At 32.5% G+C, this 19,948-nt stretch overlaps 1 protein-coding gene across 2 annotated transcripts in view; it reads left to right on the top strand.

Annotated features, from left to right (window-relative positions):
- The window catches only part of SK (small conductance calcium-activated potassium channel), a 975,882-nt gene that overhangs the window by 826,863 nt on the left and 129,071 nt on the right, over positions 1-19,948 (top strand). For both annotated transcript variants that reach the window (XM_072546075.1, XM_072546076.1), the window contains 2 exons: positions 8,091-8,186; positions 8,582-9,003. In XM_072546075.1, coding sequence (XP_072402176.1) covers positions 8,091-8,186; positions 8,582-9,003 — 518 coding nt within the window. The remainder of the gene's footprint in view (positions 1-8,090; positions 8,187-8,581; positions 9,004-19,948) is intronic.

The following is a 19,948-nucleotide window of genomic DNA, read 5'->3' as shown; positions in this document are numbered from 1 at the left end:
TTTCGTGATTTTATGGTTCCTTAACTGTCAGTTGTAAATTAAGATATCTATTTACTTTTTAGTATTTACACTATTTATTGTGTTTGCTTATAGCTTCTAGGTTTTACTCGTAATTTTCTATTCACTGCACTTTTTTCTCTCTTTATACTGCTTTATGTGTATAATTTTTATATTTATAAACACCATTTCTTCACTTTTTGTTGGAGCCAAATAGTTTTCACGTGTTACTGCTCATACACACTGTTGCCAAGCCAAAAAACACAAATAGAAAAACTTATTTATTAAATCATTTAACGATTAAAAAATTTATGTAAATAGTGTAAAATAGGTTTACCAAACTACTGGGATTTTAAGCTTATAAACATTTAACATAACTCAGTCGTATCAACATGTATGAAGTTTTTTTTTTTTTAATTGAAATGTTGGCATTTTCTCACGAATTAAAAGAAATACAATGTTCTACCACCCTTAGAACCCGAGTTAGCTCTTATTTTTATTTATATATTTTACTTTTTTAAAATCTAGATACGTAACTTCAAATTTATAAAAGTCGCAATATCTCCGGTTCTAGTCACCGAAGATTGACGATTTTTTTTAATTTGGGGGACCTCGTTGCATGGATTATAAAAAATTTATTAGTTAATTTGTGAATAGTTTATTTAATATTTGTTTAAACAGTTTAAAATAAATATTTAATTTGCATAATTTTACTTTCCTCCTATTATTATTAGTAGAAAAGGTAAGTAACCTAAATATTTAGATAATATAGGTATAACTAATATTTTTTAACAATAAAATTTACAAAAATATAAATTTTTTATTTGAAAAACAAATACGTACATATTAATTTTGCTTATTACTCCAGTCGTCAGATAAAAAAATGCGACTGAACCTCTAAAAATCATACGAACAAGCTGAATGTTGCCAAGAATATCAATTTTCAAAAAAGTTTACCCCAAAAAAGGGCTTTCCCCTAAAACACCCCTCGTTGAGAGGAAAAACATAGAAAAATCTGTTTACCAAGAATCTGTACGCCATAGAAAAAAATGTATGATATAATGAATTGATTTAATTGAATTATTTTGCCTCCCACATTGGGATCATTATAGGGGGTTAAAAATTGGGGACAGAAATCACTGGGGTGGAGATAGGGTAAGCAAAGCAAACCGAAACGCTTACGAACGGCTACTCAGGGTTTTTTTGGAGATAAGTAGGTCGTAGATAAGTAAATGACAAGGGGACTGGAATGGGGTAACTACAAAAAAAACAAAAAGGGGTACTTACATGGATCTCCTAGACAAACACAACACAAGAAGGTTCTTAAGCTATTTAAAATGGACGCCGCTTACAAGAATCTTCCTGCTAGAAGAAAGAAAGGCTCTTCTTTCCTAAAATAATACAATAAGGGGTTAGAAACTTTTTAAAAGGAAATAATAACTTGGTTTAAGGAGAAACATTAAATATTTATTATTATCTCACCAGAAACATTACAAATATAAATAGTAATACAAAATAACAAAAATAAACTTACAGTGTTACTATTGGTTTACAACTCTAGAAGTTGTAGATACTAGAAGTACTTACAATTGTTAATGGGCGATATTTTGTAGAGGAAATAAATTATTTTAAAGTAAAAATATCTTTTTAAAAGGAACTATGCATAATGGTTAACCTTTTTTTACAAAACAAAACAAAACAAGATCTCAATTTATGATTAGGTATGTACCAATTGTCAAGAAAATAGCGTTAACTGTCATATGTCAATACTAAATTTTAAAACTTTGAGAATAATTATTATGACAGCTAGCCATTCCATAACATTTATATTTTTACTTATTACACTTTCTTAACTTGTCATGAAAGCAATTATTGATGGAAAATGTCTATTTTTACCTTAAAAATTTAACAACAAAAATTACCTGAATTGTACTAAATGTTATTTTTCTCCTTTAAAAGTTCTGGGGTTGGAACTGGACTCAAATTCACGGCAACACAAACAAATGCATCTCATACTGCGAAAATATTCTGGAATGATCTGGGCCAAACAAAATGAGGGTGCAAGCTGGGCACTGGATTATCTCGATGCAATCTTTGAAACTTGGCCTTTTAAAAACCTTTTAAGATTGTTTGAAACACCGTTCTTTACATCTCTTAGGTGGGAGACGGCACGAAAACAAAACAGTAATTACTCTTGCAAAAATTAACACATTACATTCGACTTGATCATTCCTTAGCTTTGAAAATTGCAGAGTGATAATCTTTAAAAATCATTCGCCCAACTCGGTATAAACAAAGTATATAAACGGGAATATTTATGTTTATTTGACGCGCAAAATACCGACGAAATACGCATCTGTGATATATAAACAAACTTTAAAATGTGTTTATTATCAACTCCAGTGATGCAAAAGGATTGAAAATACTTTTTTGGTGTTTTCATATCCACGATAAGAAATAGAAATACATTGAATATTCGATGGTTATAAAGAATTTACATATGTGAGAATATTTTCGGCAAAATTCAGCTTGCTCTTATAATTTTTAAGGATTAAATCTCCGACGACTGGACTATATTTACGTTATGTTACTTGGACGTTATTTTTACAATTACTTTTCTTCACTGAAAAATATTACATATATTTTTTTCAATAAATTAATTGTTGTAAACTTTGTATAATTATAAATAAAAAATATAAAATTAAGCATGAAATGTTAATTACAACTACACATTAAATCCATAATTTTTATTTTTAATATACAAGGCGGAGTTGCAATTTATGTAAAAGAAAATCGTATGTATTCTTCTCTTAATCTAAATGAATAAAATGTAAAGCAAAGTTCTGAGTTTTGTGCAATTTATGTACCTTCAATAAAAACCGATATTTTAACTATATACAGATCGGGTAAGGGTCACTTTCATATGTTTTGTTGAATTTTGAGAACGTCCTTGCTTAAATACAGTAGACAAACTGCTCATACTTGGTGATTTTAATATAAATTTTAAAATTGAATCTGATCCTTTTTTTGATATTAAAAATCTATTAACATCTTTTGGTTTAAAAGTAACTATAAACGATTATACTAGAATCACATCCCAGTCAGGGGAGAGTGGGCGTATTTGAACCTTGTTTTTCTGAGCATTGAGCTCAATTTTTATTTATTGACTCTGAGCATAAAGTTTTTGACACTAATCAAACATTTCGACAGTTTATTACTTCTTCTGGTTTACAGAAGCTTAAACGTGCGCTAGCTAGTACAAATATGGACTTTTTCTATGATATTATTAATGATCCTGATTTTTTGACAGTCTTTCTAACCGAAACTTATAACAATTTAATACTAAAGAATTTTTCACTAAAACAAGAGAAAACAAACTGCTGAAAAAATACCCGTGCAATGGTTTTATAATGAATTAAGGTCTTACAGATATAATCTTTCTCTTATTAAACACATTGCAGATGCTACTGAGGATCCCGTTTTGTTCAAAGTATACAAACAACAAAAATTTAAATATAATCGGCAACTACAAATTGCTAAAAAGTCAGCTTACTGTACTTTGATTACTAATTCCAATAATAAACCTAGAGACTAGCAGTCCAAATGGTAAATTTCCAAAGAAACAACACAAGATCCAGTTCGGTATAACCTGATTTACCTCCAGACGAAATAAATCAATTTTTTACTACAATTGTAGAGAATATAATAACATATTCCCACTATTACTGTCTTTTTTTCGTCCCGTTGTGGAAGTAGAGGTCTCTCAAATAATAAAGTCTCTTAGTAATTCTAATTGTAGGGACGTTCACGAAATTAATAGCAACATTTTAAAAGAAACTTACCAAATAGATTTAACACCTTTCACTCATCTTATTAGTTTAATTCTATCAACTGGAGTATTTCCAGATGTACTAAAAATCTCAATACTACCAATCTACAAGAAAGGTGATTCCTCAAAAACTGACAATTACAGAGCCATAAGCATTGTTTCTACTTTTGGGAAAGTGATTGAAAAGGTTATCAAACAACAATTTTATTCCTATTTTATTTCTATCCCAAATTTGCGACTTGTCGCAGGCTTTTTATTGCGTTTCACACGACATTTTGCTCTACAAATTAAATTACTATGGAATCAGACGTATTCCTCTTAAGCTTATAACTTCTTATCTATGTGACAGACACCAGGCGGTAGTGTCAAAAGGTCATCTCTCCGATTTTCTATCCGTAAAACATGGAGTCCCACAAGGTTCGGTCTTAAGACCTCTTTTGTTTATTATTTATGTCAACGATTTGCCTAAATTTATATTTCCGTACAAAACCATACAATTCGCACATGATACGGCATAAGTTGTATCAGGAAAGAATAATGATGATTTAAAAATGTCTCATGAGGAAGTTTCCACTAAATCTAGCTCACGGTTTGCTGCAAACAAACTAAAACTTAACTCTGATAAAATGCAAAATTTGGTTATATATGCAAGTAATTTACACAATGATCCAAATAACAAAGATACTGTTAAACTATTGGGAATAACCATAGATAATTGATTCAACTGGTCGGCTCATATCTCACAACTTAAGAAAAAGCTATCAAGTTCATTATTTGTTATTACTACCAAGGGTTGTCAACCAACTACCAAGGGTTGTCAACTTTGAAACATTAAAAATAATCAATTTTTCTTTATTTAACTCTCACCTAAACTATGGTGTAATAATATGGGGCAATTCAACAAATGCACTTTAAATATTTAGAATGCAAAAGAAAGCTGTCAAAATTTTAGCAGGGGTTAGTTTTCTAGAACACTGCCGACCTTTCTTTATCAAATTCAAAATTATGCCGCTACCTACTCTGTTGATATTTCAAGTTCTAACTGAAATTCACAGAAAACGTGCTCATTTAATAAAGCAGTCTGATGTCCATGTTCACAATACAGACTGTCACTACCTACGAACAAATCGCTGTGGATTAAGTCTTTCAGAAAGAAAATTGTCTTAATTATATAACTATTACAATAATTTACCAAAAAGTATTAATCAACTAAACTGTAATAGTTTCGATCAAGTTTTAAAAAAAATTAATTCTAAAACATTTAGCAAAAATTTAGCTAAAACAAATGTCCATTAGCGAAAAATTAATGGATTACATTAGGTACAATTACTGCATTACAATTTGGTTTATTAAATATTGTGGTACTTATTAATGTCTTTCAAGAAATTCAGAGTATTGTTAAAATTACAGTCTGCACCTAGAGCTTCTAGAAGTGTTCCTGGTATCTTGTTGTTACTTCGTTGTTGATTGTAGAGGGGACATTCAAATAGTATGTGCATTATTGTTAGTGTCGTACCACACGTTTCACATCGCGGAGATTCGCACTTTTTAATTAAGTAATAATGCGTTAACCTAGTATGTCCAAGTCTAAGGGGCGTTACTATTATTTCTTGGCTTCTTGACGTAGGTAACACATTCGATGTCTCTATGCTGGGTTTCACTTGTTTTAATTTTGAATTCGACACATTCCATTTTCTTTTCCACGCACTTAAGATTGTTTTTTTTATGTAAGCTTTTATATCTGTTGATACCGATGTGTTTACGATTTCGGAAACGTCACTCACTATCGCGTCTTTCGCACTATGGTCAGCAGTTTTATCTAAAACATTGTTTTTACTGCTCAGAAGAATATATGACTCATTGCAGAACATCCACTGAATTGCTTACCGTAACTTTGCCATTAATCTTTTTCTGTTTAATATGTCTTCTTGTTTGCATATATTTAAGTTTTAAATTCCTTTTTTATATACTATGTATTTTTTTTACTTGCTGCAAACAATATTTGTATCTGTTATGTAGTTAAATAAATACTCTACTCTACTACAAAGTTTAAAAGAATTAATTGTTTAAAATATATTTTTTATGCTTTTGAGAAAAATTAATTGTAAAAATAATGAGCATAATTCACAAAAAATTGACACGTATAGATTTTATTCCCAAATAAAAAAATTTACTTTTGTAAAATCTATTGTTAAAATATATTATTTATAACTATAATACATAAATATTTAAATTTCTTATCAATTCATATTTTTTTTACTAATAATAATAAGAGAAAACTATAATTCTGCAAATTAAATATTTATTTTAAATTTTTCCGTAAACAAATTAGTCGGTTAAATAAACATTTCTCAAATAAACTAAATAACATCAGCTTTCGTTGATCAGAACCTAAGTTATAAATTATTCAGTTTTTAAATTAGTAAAATCGTTTCTCCTTTAAACCTTATAAGCCTTATATTTGTGGCATTATGGATGACTCATTTTGAAAGGAATCCTCTTAGAATTTTCGTCGTAAAAAATTGAACTTTTAATATTTCAAATGTGTTTTTGAAAATCTTTAATGTATAAACAAAGTCATGTAAAACTCATCTAAAAATGCCATCATTTCGAATAATAATAAATTAACTTCCTACATGTTGATGCATTTGAGTTCTTTTAAATATTTATAAGCTTAAATTCACAAAATTTGGTGTACTTTTAACATAAACTTTTTAATCGTTAAATTATAAAATAAGCTTTTCTCTTAAATTTGATGCTTTCAGAGTTTATGTAGACCCAACAGTTTTTCCATAATAACGTAGTATGGTCCCTATTCTAACCCGAAATTAAAGTTTTTTGTGCATTTTTAGAAAAGTTATTAATAATTTTCAAAAAACGACTTTTGAAGTTTTTTTGCAATAATTTAGCAACAAATTAACAAAAATAGGTAACTTTAAAAACTCTCATTTTAACGTATTTTCTAAGCTTTTTTTTGATATGCTAAAATGCGTCAATTTTCTTTATAATTTACCGCTCTTGACCTTTAAAACTTAAATTCAAATAACGATCTTACATCATCATCATCATTCTGACTTTAAAACCCTGCGCAGGTCGTAGACTCCTCAAGAATTTCTGTCCAGTCGTCCCTATCCATCGCCTTTCTCCGCCAAGCACGTATTCCCATATTTCTCATGTCTTCATTGATGTTATTAAGGAACCTTGGTCTGGGTCTTCCTTTTCTCCTCTGACCAATGGGTCTTACTTTGTTTTTATATTGTTTATAAGTAAGATTTATATCGTTTATCACAAAATTTGTCAAAAGCAGTTGTTATTAGATACCTGTATCACAGAGTGTCTTGAGAAACTCTTACTTAAAAGTAATTGCTGCCCACGATCTAGTGTTTTGCAGTATTGCAAAATATAGCTGACTCTTTCATGTTCAATGCAGCAGAGTCTTTAGCTTAGTCTTTGTAAAATAGCCCAATTGTCTGCAGGTGTCCTTTATCTGCCGCATGTCTAAGGAAGCATGTTATGATTATAATCTGATTCCTTATCTTTATTGGCACATACATTTGCCATATATACATTTTAACATATTTTTAACCAGATATACTTTCCAAGTGGTAGTTGTGTTGAGTTCAGGCATTCATCCAGTTTGGGACAGTTATTTTTGGTACTCCACCCATCGGCTCTGGACTGAAGTATTTCGTAGTTTATTATCTTTAAGCACGTTTATCACCTCTTCGTTGCCGTGTATATGACTTTCTTCTTTTTCTTAATTACTATAACGCATTTCCAGACATTTGACGTTGGTCATTACTAATGAACAACGTTAAATATTTTATAAGCTATCTCTTTCTTCAACTAGTTTCCTAAATTCATTACAGTTTAACAAAATTAGACTGGATAATGACTGTTGTTAAATGTGTTGTTGAATTGTGTTCCATTTGTTTAACCATACACACATTGAATTAAATTGTTGCACATATTTTACGAGAAAATACTTTAAATACTCTGGTATAAATTATAGAAAATTTTGACACTTTACAGCTTATTATTTATGACCGTGTTTTTTAGGTTTCCATTCTGCGTTTCCATTTACTCTTCCTAAAAAAAATTATTTATTTCCAGATGTTTTCGTTTGATTTATGGCATGAAAAATAATTACTAGCAAAGATGTTGATTACATCTGTGAATTAACGAAGATTTTCATAATTTTTCCTTATTAGGTCTCATATTGAAACTTTTTAACTTTCAATTGTTCTTATTTTATTTTTTACAGGACGAATTTTATTCAATTGCGCTCAAAACTTTGATATCTGTTTCAACTGTGATTCTTCTGGGTCTTATTGTGGCCTACCATGCTTTAGAAGTACAGGTAAGCTATAATTTAGTTATAGAACTTGAATTATACAGGATGATTCTTTGGAACTTCCAATTGGACGTTTTAGAGAAACTTGATCTCAAAGTGAGCAGTTTAAGACAAGTGATCGGTAGAAGTGTTATGTCGTCACAGCTTGTCATTGGTTAGAAATTAAATACTAACCAATAAAAGCTGGGAGAACACGAGAAACCCACCGATCACGTGTCTGAAGCTGTTGATAGTTGATGCAGTATAGATAGCTGTAAACAGTCCAAAGAATATTGCAAAGATGGAAGTTCTTGTTTGATTAGACTTAAATAAAAATTGATCAAATAGACCTATTCATTTGCCTTATTATCTTTTTATTTTTATGAAACTACTGTGTATTTATAGTGTGTCTATTGTTTCAGCTGTTTATGATAGATAACTGTGCGGACGACTGGCGAATTGCGATGACGTGGCAGAGGATATGCCAAATTTCCATGGAATTAATAATATGTGCCGTGCATCCGATTCCGGGACATTATCTTTTTGTATGGACGACAAAACTTGCCAACAAAAATGGCGGTATAGGAAGAAAGTGTGTTCCATATGATGTGCCCTTGTCGTTGCCGATGTTCCTGAGGCTCTATTTAATTTGTCGAGTTATGTTATTGCACAGTAAATTGTTTACGGACGCTTCGTCTCGGAGTATAGGTGCGCTCAATCGAATTAATTTTAATACTAGATTCGTTTTAAAGACTCTTATGACTATATGTCCTGGTACGGTGCTTCTTGTCTTCATGGTTTCCCTTTGGATCATAGCCAGTTGGACATTAAGGCAGTGTGAAAGGTAAGACACATTTTTCATTTTATCTTTACATATTTTATCTCTAGTATGAGTAGTTAAAACAAAATTTCTTCTAGACCAGTCATGAACACTGAATTTTGCCAAAACCCAAAAAAAAATAAATCAAAGATACAAGTTTGGGAATAGATAGTTGAATGTGTTTATTTTTAAAAGTTTATGATCCTAAAGTAGTTGACTTTTCATATATTGGGCGATATTCCGTAAAATAATTTAAAAAAATATTTTATTTTAGAAAACTATGATCAGCATTAATTTACCTGTGTACTTTACCTAAAAATGTATCTAAAAAATTTTTTATAGCTTCAGTAGCTTCTGAGACACGCCTCTTTTAACTCCTACGTGTGCACATAAATTAATATTCTTTAATTATTTAATTATCAAGTCGATAATATAAAAAAAACTCAAATGTGTGAATTAATATAGTAAATTAAAAAATTCATAATTTTTTTATATACATCTTTTATTTATTATAATGTGTTTCTAAAAATAAAAAAAAAATAGTAATCAATAAGTTTATCACGTAATTAACACAAGGGAAATCCGTCCAGTGACAAAAATCCTTTGAGTTAAATTTCTAATACATATAAATACATATTTGAAATATTCTTAAACAATGTACAAAGACCTATTATACAAACATAAAAAAAACAGCGAAGTTAAAATACACATAGTAAGATATTATTATAAAATGATAGGATATAGGTTTATGCATTTAAAGGTATAGAAAGGTCTTGTGGGTCACGACGTTTTAGTCTTCCTCTCCTCGGTCGTTTAAGTAGGTCTTGGCCAAACGTATTTGGATGGTTCAGAAGTCTATTTTCGTAAGTGCCACTGAGTTAGACAACGGTGTCTTTAATGTTTTGGATCTGAAGGTCTAGATGTATAACATAATTGGACACATTCCACGGTGCATTGGTAATATGAATATGTCTCAAAACTTTAGATTGGAAACGAGTAAATGAGAATTAGATACTATACCCCATATCTGTATACCGTAAGTTCAAACTGGCTTTGGAATAAATTTATGCGGTAATAATTTAATATGTAGACTTAATTTGGATTTCTGGTTTATGAACCAAAACATTTTCCTGTATATTAATCCTAGTAATCGCTTTTTCCAGATTTACTTTCCCAATTTAGTCGGCTGTCAAAATGTACTTCCAAGTATTTAACATCACTTCTTTTGGGTATTATGGTATTGTTTATACGCACAAATGATACGCTCTCCTTGCGTAAAGTAAATATTATATGTGCTGATTTGCTACCATTTATTTTAACTTGCCACCGTTTTAACAATTTCTCTAGATCATTTAAATGAATTTGTAAATTTTGGCACGCTGTATTAGGAACCGAGCTAGAAGCCATTATTACAGTATCATCTGCGTAGGTAGCAATTGTTTTGTTCACTCTTGTGGGAATATCTGCTGTATAGAATAGGTATAAAGTTGATCTTAATATACTGAGGTAATCCCTGAGGTACTCCCGATAGAATTGGAGATGTGTTTCATACTGGTTCGTTGTATCTGACCTGGAAATATCGATTGGTGAGATAGAATATCATAAGTGTAAACAAAGAATTAGGGAAATGAGTTTTTTTATAGCAGCCCCTCATGCCATAATTTATAAAATGCGTATGAGACATCCAAAAAGGCTGCAGTGCAGTATTTTTTCTTTTCAATTACAGCACTTGCTACTTTGGCAACCCTATGTACCGCCTCAATTGTTTCATGTTGTTGCTTAAATCCAAACTGATAATGCGGTATCATTAACTATCGACTATGCGACATTTTTATTCTGGCCGTACCGACCGTAGTATTATTTCTTCTATCTCACTGATAGGAATAACGGTATCTGCCCATTTCGGTAATGCAGATTATATTTCATTTCCATCACGAGTAGTTTATTATAACTTTTGTCTATATCAGACTCATCTTCTTCGACAAAAGTTAAGGCATCTCTAATAATATGCTCTTCATTTAAAACATCATTGCTTGGTGTATTATTTGATTCTGAATATTTAATAATATTGCTAGTCTAAGGTTGGTATCAAATCACTACATTAAATTGGTGAGGTTATGTTTTTTAATAATTTAAAAATAATAAGCAAAAAAGGTAGCTTACATGTAAATGGGGTAGTATAATTCGCAGAACTTTATTATTAACAAGCAACTGGAAACACACCATAAATGGCAAAAGTACTATTATTAGATCACTAACAGTCTACCTGTTATCAAAGAGATATGCAACACTATGTGCGGCGGTAATTCATATGCGTAGAGAAATAAAACATTAAGTCCACACGGTGTTCTATCCCTCTAAGTGAAAATGGATATATATTTCTTTGGTTAAGAGGCGGAAGAATTGTATCATCTACTACGCAAATTACTCGATATAAAGGAGATGTCTCAGCCTGCACCTAAACGTAAGTTCTTAATTAGCAACTTGTTTATTCAGTTGCTCACCTATGTCCATGAGTCCTCCTCCACCTTGATATCGCGGTAATGTTGTTCTTACTACTGCACTGCGTGGATGGTGTTTTTGCGCCTTTTTGAGAAGTGTTCTTACTTTCCTCTGAAAACTCTCTAAATCCGTTTTTGAGTACAGCAGCGTGGAACACACATACGTATTTGATGCCTTAAACAAAGTAAAATACTTTTTGCTATTAGATTAATAGTTATAATAATAATAATAATAATACTATTAATGTAACGTAATGTAAGATATGACCGATTTAGTTGTCTTACTCTTCGTATAAACTCGATCTTGCATATCGAAACCTCCGGGCTGAATTTTTCCTCTGACTTTATTTAGTATACGGCACTTGTCTATTTCAAAATGCATACTGATATAATTTGAGAAAGTTTCTACAGTTTTTAGCATCTGATCTAGGTGGTTTCGAGTGGAAGCTATTAATTTCAAATTATCCATGTACAACAGATGATTAAGCTTCGCCACAACAGTATTGTTATTTTTGATGCTATATCCTGAGTCAATGAAGTTCAATAGCTGGGATAGTGTGTTCGTCGCTAGACAGAACCAAAGTAAACTTAACGAGTTCCTTCAGTTTTGATGTTGGTTTCATCAGCTATTTGAAGGTGAATTTTAGTCTTTCACTCTGCCAATATATGCATCAAGAAGATCACTAGATTATCATCGATTTTATAGATTTTTAGTATTTTTATAAGCCATTCATGCGGCACTGAATCAAAGGCCTTCTTGTACTTAGTGAAGGCAGTAAAAAGGTTCCATTTTTTAGTGTATGTCGGGCAAGAAATGACTGAGTCGATAATAAGTTGTTCTTTGCAATCCATGGAGCCCTTAGCTCATCTTTTCTGTTGAGGCTCTATGATATTGTTTGGAGCACAGTGTTGATAGATACGCCGAGCTATACAGGATGTGACCAATTTGTGCAAAGTTGGAAGACAAGTAATTGTGAAGTAATTGTAAAGATTATGGCCTTGGTACGGTGTAGTCAAACTGCCGTATATTTCGTTCCAACACTTGGAATATAATAAATACGGAGACAAAAAGAGATTGCTCGGAAAGTAGTCCAAGTCTACAAAGAAAATAAGCAGAAAGGCGACCGCGTTTGGTACTCTGTCACTGCCTCCAACGAGAATTGTACATACAAACCTTCAGCTCAGCAAGGCAGCCTAGGCAGAACTTACTGTTGGTATGAGAAGCTTCGATTTATCGGTTGTTGAAGAACTTATGTATAGTAGATCTGCTACGCAGATCAGAACCCACTCTTAACAGTTGGTTTTTAACTGGTCATTGTCAACTAAACAAACACCTCCACACACTGCGGCTAGTAAACAAACCTCTATGCAGAAAGTGAGAATGAGAAGACGAAACTGTCGAGTATATTCTATGTGAATATCCGAAGTTATCGTCAATACAAGATTACGCGTTCGGGGAGCCCTAGCTTACACCTGCCCACATAAGGGAGATGCCCCCATCTTCCTGAAAATGGCAGAATGGACAATAAGCTAAGGACGACAGCTCTCGGGAAGAATGTACAACGGATTAATTGTGGCATACGTGCTCTGGGACTTGACTCGCCCTCTCTAATCTACAGATACAGAGATATAGCAGATCTTTTGAAGTCCCGAAAACTTTTATGTTAACAGAAGAAGTGAAAAAAAGCAATAGGCTGTAGTACTTTTTAAATATAACCCCGTTTTTATCAACTAGTCCTACAATTTATTACATTTTCCTCGTACTTGTTAATTCGTCAATATTGGATAGTATATTACGTGATCACTGACAATACCTTTTTGCAATAAATTTTTTTTCTATTAAAATTTTTTGTATTAGAAATGGTAATTTTTATCATTGTGGTTTGTTTTTTTTAAGATATCTCCATGGGATTGGTTGTCTATTATACCAAGACAGTCCGAAGCTAACTTAATGCTCCACTTTACATTGATAAACAATTTATCGTTTATCATTTATTTTATATTTCTCATTTCAAATTCTTTTGAATTTTCAAATTTCTCTCCTAATTTAAGAACAAATGAATTCATACCTAATTTGTCAGTTCTTCTTTAAGACCCTGTACCGCGCGATAACTATTCCTTTCCTTCATACATGCTATTTCAATCAAATAAATCACGATTGTATTGACAGTGAAGTAGGTTAAGTAAGGTATATTTTCCGGTAGTGTGGTGTTAATCCAATTGTACATGGAACTAGATTAAATCGTCAGTGAAAATTGGCAGATTTCCCACAGACCCAGATTAACTGAACAAGTCAACTAATTCCCGATTTTTAAATCCTCTGACAGATTGAAACGGGTATTTTAAAATACACCATTGTGATCAGATGAGAATGAAATATTTATATTGAATAAAGCAAAGATGAATATTAGGAAATACTTATTTCCTTTATAAAGGGTATTGGTATTCAAATTCATAAAAAATGGTTGTTTTTACTGTTCAGTTTTGTTTAACCCTAATTTTTATATACACGGTGTTTTATATTTTTCCATGTCCCCATTCGTATTGCAGAATGTAGGCCTCTTTTAGTTCTTTCCGCCTAATTTGACTTGGCTGTTCAGCAGCTTAGCTTTTTTTGTATACAGAACTACTTCATCAGTTTTCTGATTTTTAAGGGAGATAGTATCATCGTTATGATTAGTAAGAAAACGTAATGAGTTAACTACTCATCAAATTGTATTGTTAGTCTATTTGTAATAGTTTTTGTACAACATTTAAAAAGTGAAAAAACTGTTTTCAAATTTATATAAAACTTTTTGATAGAGTTTTTTTTATTTACACAAATAAACTCGCATCAACCACTAGGGGTTATTAGCGGGGGACATAAACAGACAGTACACTACATATTATTAAATAAAAATACATTACAATGTGAAATATCGTTTAGTTATTTTGTTAGTTATTTTGAGATTTTTTAATTGTCACTCAGGGCACACGCGATCATTTCATTCTTGTATACTGGACACTCGATAATTACACTGGTAAACACACAGTTTGCTGCCGGAAATGTTTTTATTGTTTCTAGGTAATTTGGGTCTACTGAATCCAAAAATGCCACCACATTTGCTCTATCAGATCGTTTTCAGAAAATACGACAACAGATCACATATCTAATATATAGGACAATTTAACGCAGCACTACCTACATATATGTAGTGGTGCTACCCATCAAATAAACAAAACACGAATAAAAAGTAAGATATTTATTGTACAACAATATACTTACAAAAATCATTTCACATATGTGCCAGAAAAACTTAACTTTTTATCTAAATTAACCAGCATCGCAGCGTAAATCTGTTAGTCGGCGTCACCTAAAAACTTCCTTTTATAGGGTTCTCTTGCAAAGGCTTTAAAAGGATGGTCCCTTTGAAGAATCCAGCAGTAATCTGGCATTATGTGAGTGTCCCATCTCCCTCATACCTCTCTTCCATCGTTTTGATACCTTGGTGGAAGCGTCACTCGTGTTCCTCATTAAGCTCAGGTACTAAGATTTTCTTTGACACGGTCTAAGTGGCTGTGGGTAATGAATTTTAAGACTCATATGACAACCGTGTTTGTTAAAATTGTTGAACATTTCTATCAGTATATCCCGGTAATTTTCCGATTTATTGTTTCCAAGAAAATTTTCCACAACTTTCACAAAACAGCACCATGCATTACATTCAATTTCAATCATAGATTCTGTAAAATGCCAATCTTTTATAAGTTGTCGTATCTGAGGCCCATTAAATATTCCGGCTTTTAATTTTTCTTAACTAAGTGTAGGGAATTTGCTGGACAAGTATTTAAAACAAGAACGATTCTGGTCTAGGGTCTTTACAAATTGTTTCATCAGACCAAATTTAATATATAAAGGAGGTAATATTATCTTCTCTCGGTCGACCAATGCTTCGTTAACTACGTTAGCTTCTCCTTGAACTAAAGTATCTCTAGAACGCCATTTTCTTCTACTCCAGTGTTGGTCCGTAGCCCTGCTGTCCCAAAGACACAGAAAACAAGGATATTTTGTGTAGCCACCTTGTTGTAGCAGGAGAAAGTTCACCATCTTAAAATCAACACAGATCGCTCACTGATGTTGGTTATAGGTACTTAATATTTTTTAGCACCAGCGATATTTTTTTATATCCTTCCTTTTGTTTTGTAGACTGTCCAATTGGTATACTTTTAGATTTGTTGCCATTATGTAGAAAAACACAATTTAAACTTCGTTTGGAAATGTCTATAAAAAAAAACAGTGATCTGGTGTATACTGCGATACACCCATTTTTTCTAACAGTCCTTTAATATTGTTACAAAAAACCATATCATCTTGCTGGGAAAAAAAGACAAAAGATCTGTTTCTTTATTACGGTAGTATGTAATTTTGGTGTTTTGGAAAGAAGATTATTTTTCTTTAGCTCTTCCTGAGTAAAGCGCTCAGGACGTGTTGAATCCACTTTAAAATCACTGTCGTCTTCCTCAAATCTATTAGTCTGTAGTTCATCAGACACCGTTTCGACATTATCCTCTACTAACGTAGGTAGACTGATAAATATTGGAATGGGTATCTGCTCAAGCTGATGTGGAATTGGTCTTATTGCTGAATTCACGTATGTTGATTGTTACGATTATTGCCCTTTATATTTACAAGACAGAAATACTAATTGTCAAAATAATTTTTTGGTTCCCTCCATATCATTGTAACATCAAACTTTAAAGATTGTTCAAAAGTTTTGCACACTATATGTGGAGCCCACTATATGCGAGTATCGGGTAGAAAGTCCTTTGGATAGTCCCGTCGGGGAAAATGAATCAATCCCTGACCTCCGCAGATTCCAGGTGTTTCCTGACCCGGGAAACTAGTACCTGCTTAGAGTTCCTTGTCCAGGGTCACGGATGTAGTCCACAATGGCAGCCACGGTGGAGAAAAATACCTTCGATACGGTGTGGATGGCGGAAGTGGCAATCCCTGGATTTGAGGGATTGTATAAAATCACTCAGCAACCCGTCTAGCTAGCGTGGTGTTTTAAGGCGAAAAAACCTCCTAATAGGAATATGGCAATATCTAAAACAAAAGGAATGGGTCCACAGGTAGGTAGACCATACAGTAGTGGCAAATCCCACTCCTTTGAAAAAAAACAGCTTCGTGGAATCTGGGGGAAGGAAGAAATCGCTAAAAACCACACGATTGAACATCGCAACTTTAATATAAGGTCCTTAAGCAAAGATGAAAAAGTCTACGAACTCGAAGAAGACATGAAGGACTTAAAATGGGACATAATTGGTCCAGCAGAAGTAAAAAGAAAAGGGGAAGAGTGCATAACACTGGAGTCCGGTAACGTCCTATATTACAAAGGGAGAGAAGAACAAAGCCTAGATGGCGTAGGATTTTTCCAAGAAATTTTCAAGAAATATGCACATAAAGTAGAGCAATTCGTAGAAATATCTAAAAGAATTGCAAAGATTAGGCTAAATGTAAACGAGAACATCCCCTGATAATTATTCAAGTAAACGCTCCAACCGCAGCACATCCCGATGAAGAGATAGACGAATTTTATAAGAAAATTGCAGAAACTAGCTCGAATTATCACAGCACTTATGCGATGATAATAGGAGACTTCAACGCTAAGATCGGACAACGACTTAAAAAAACCGAAAATAATATAGGACAATTCGGCTCTGGAGTTAGAAATGAGAGAGGAGAAACCTTGGTTAACTTCCTACAAGCCCACAAATACTATGCAATGAACACATTCTATAAGATAAAACCTCAAAGAAAGTGGACGTGGCTATCCCCAGACGGAAAAACTCGGAACGAAATAGATTACATACTGTGTAACAAAACAGATATCATACAGGACGTAACAGTAAAAAACACGGCGTCAGTAAGTAGCGATCACCGAATGGTTAGAGCCAAGTTAGAGATAAAACATAATAAAAATAAAAATTAATTTAAAAAAAACTTGGAATATAGACACAGATAAACTAAAATATAATACAGAAGAATATAAAAGCAAGTTAAAACCCGCGAAATCATTAAATCTAGATGAACTTAGCTTAAATGAAATTAATGAAGTCATAACAAAAGAACTATTAAATGCAAGCCCAGAAGTGGCAAGCGCTAACAGTAAACGAAAATCCAAAATGAAGTGTAGAATCACAAAACATGCTGAAACAAAGAAAAGATCTTCTGAGACAAAATACAAGAGATACTGCAGAATTTAAGGAACTTGATTGAGTAATAAGAAAACAGATAAAAGAACACATTAAAAAACATCAAGAAGACCGTATAGAACAAGTCATTGAGAAAAACCGAAGTCTCAAATGCACCAAACCGAAACTAGGAAAGAAAAACATAATAACCATTAAAAATGAACAAGCCAACTAGAAAAAAGTAAATCTGATATAGCAAACTCAATTGAAAAGTTCTACGCCGATCTGTATCGTTCCAGAAACGATCCCCCTAACTCTTCAAAGCAGAACTTGAAAAGGCAGATAAGAAATGTCAACTCAGAAGTGATGCATGAAATAAGCCACGAAGAAATAGAAAGGGCATTAAAAGAAATAAAAAGGAATAAAGCTCCTGGAAGCGATGGAATCCTAGCAGAAATGCTGAAGAAAGGCGGAGAAGAAGCCATAACATATCTAAAAATACTATTTATTAAATGTCTATTCGAAGGCAACATACCCGAACAATGGAATACTGCTAGACAAATACTAATACACAAAAAGGGAGACACAGACCTGAAAAATTATCGACCAATTTCACTTCTTTCACAACTTTACAAAACCTTTACAAAAATTATTACAAACAGGTTAACAATTAAATTTAACGGATATCAACCAGTAGAACAAGCCGGATTTAGAAAAGGGTACAGCACCTGTGACCATCTATATACTTTGAAAATTTTAATAGAAAAATCTAACGAATACAATTTCCCATTATGTCTGGCTTTTATAGATTATGAAAAAGCTTTTGATAGTGTAGAACTGTTGGCAATAGAAGAAGCATTAGTTAAAAACCAGATCGACTACAGGTACAGAATATTAATACATAATATTTGCGAACAATCCCTGCGAGGAATCCCTATTAACGGAAGATACTTGAACCATCTTAGATACCATGATGATGTAGTACTAATAGCCGACACGTGGAATGCACTAAATACGATGATTGAAGAGCTACACACAGAATCCCTAAAAAAAGAACTAAATATGAATTTCAGCAAAACTAAACTAATGTCAAACAAAGATGACAAACCTATGATAAACATTCAAGAAGCAGAGGTAGAACACGTAGATGAATATACATATCTGGGTCAAAATGTCAAGGTAAGTAAAGAAAATCAGACTACCGAAATAAGCAGACGTGAAAATATGGGATGGGCAACATTCGGAAGACTCTCATACGTACTTAAAAATAAAAATATACCTCAAAGACTGCGAACCAAAGTGTTTAATTTCTGTATCCTATCTGTACTTACATATGGAGCTCAAACCTGGACATTCACTAAAATAAACATGGAGAAGATCAGAAAAACTCAGAGAGCTATGGAACGACAGATGCTGGGTATCTCACTCAAAGACCATAAAACCAATGAAGACATTCGTAATAGAACAAAAGTAAAAGATGCTGTCGAACAGGCAGCTAAACTGGAATGGAAATGGGCTGGACATAACGAACGTCTTAAGGATGGCCGATGGAATAAAGAAATCGAGAATTGGCGACCATATGAAGCCAAAAGACTACGAGGAAGACCGCAAATGCGCTGGAGCGACGATATTAAAAGAACTGCAGGATCAATGTGGAAACGTCTCACAAACAACAGAGATAAATGGCGAGAATTAGGATAGGTCAATATTCGGCATTCGGCAATAGAGAGACGGGCTTAAAAAAAATGTGGAGCCCAGTATTTATCTTGATCCCTGAGCCTGCTTGTAGAAGCCATGGTTTTCCGTTGTCAAAAACAAACTCTTGCAACGAAACTCAAGTTAAAACTAAAGTTTACAATGGAATGCAGTCGACTTTATAGAAAACTATTAACACTATTTCAGAGAAAATACTATTTACTTCTCGGACAATAGTTAAGAAGCAATTAGCGCTAATTTTAAGTTATGGGCATTTCCAATAAGTACATTTTTATTAAAAGTCATTAGTATGCATTTGTCTTAGAATTTGTTAAGTTTGTTTATAAACATATTGCAAAGTATAGTGGTGGAATATACAGAATTTTTAAGTAAGAATATTTAAGTATTTGATGAATATGTTGTATCTCGAAAACTAGAGCTGATACAAAGAAAAGGTTTATATTTTTGAAATCAGCACAGATGAATTAACCAAAATCAGTTGATTTTTCGGTAGCAAGACAAATTTATTTTTGTTGGGCTGTGTTATACTTACAGGGGCTTCCATAATTAATTGGGCATTAGCTAATGGGTGATAATTG

This window comes from Diabrotica undecimpunctata, chromosome 10 (genome assembly GCF_040954645.1).
Source record: "Diabrotica undecimpunctata isolate CICGRU chromosome 10, icDiaUnde3, whole genome shotgun sequence".
Classification (NCBI taxonomy): Eukaryota; Metazoa; Arthropoda; class Insecta; order Coleoptera; family Chrysomelidae; genus Diabrotica; species Diabrotica undecimpunctata.
This window is presented reverse-complemented; position numbering and strand designations above follow the sequence as displayed.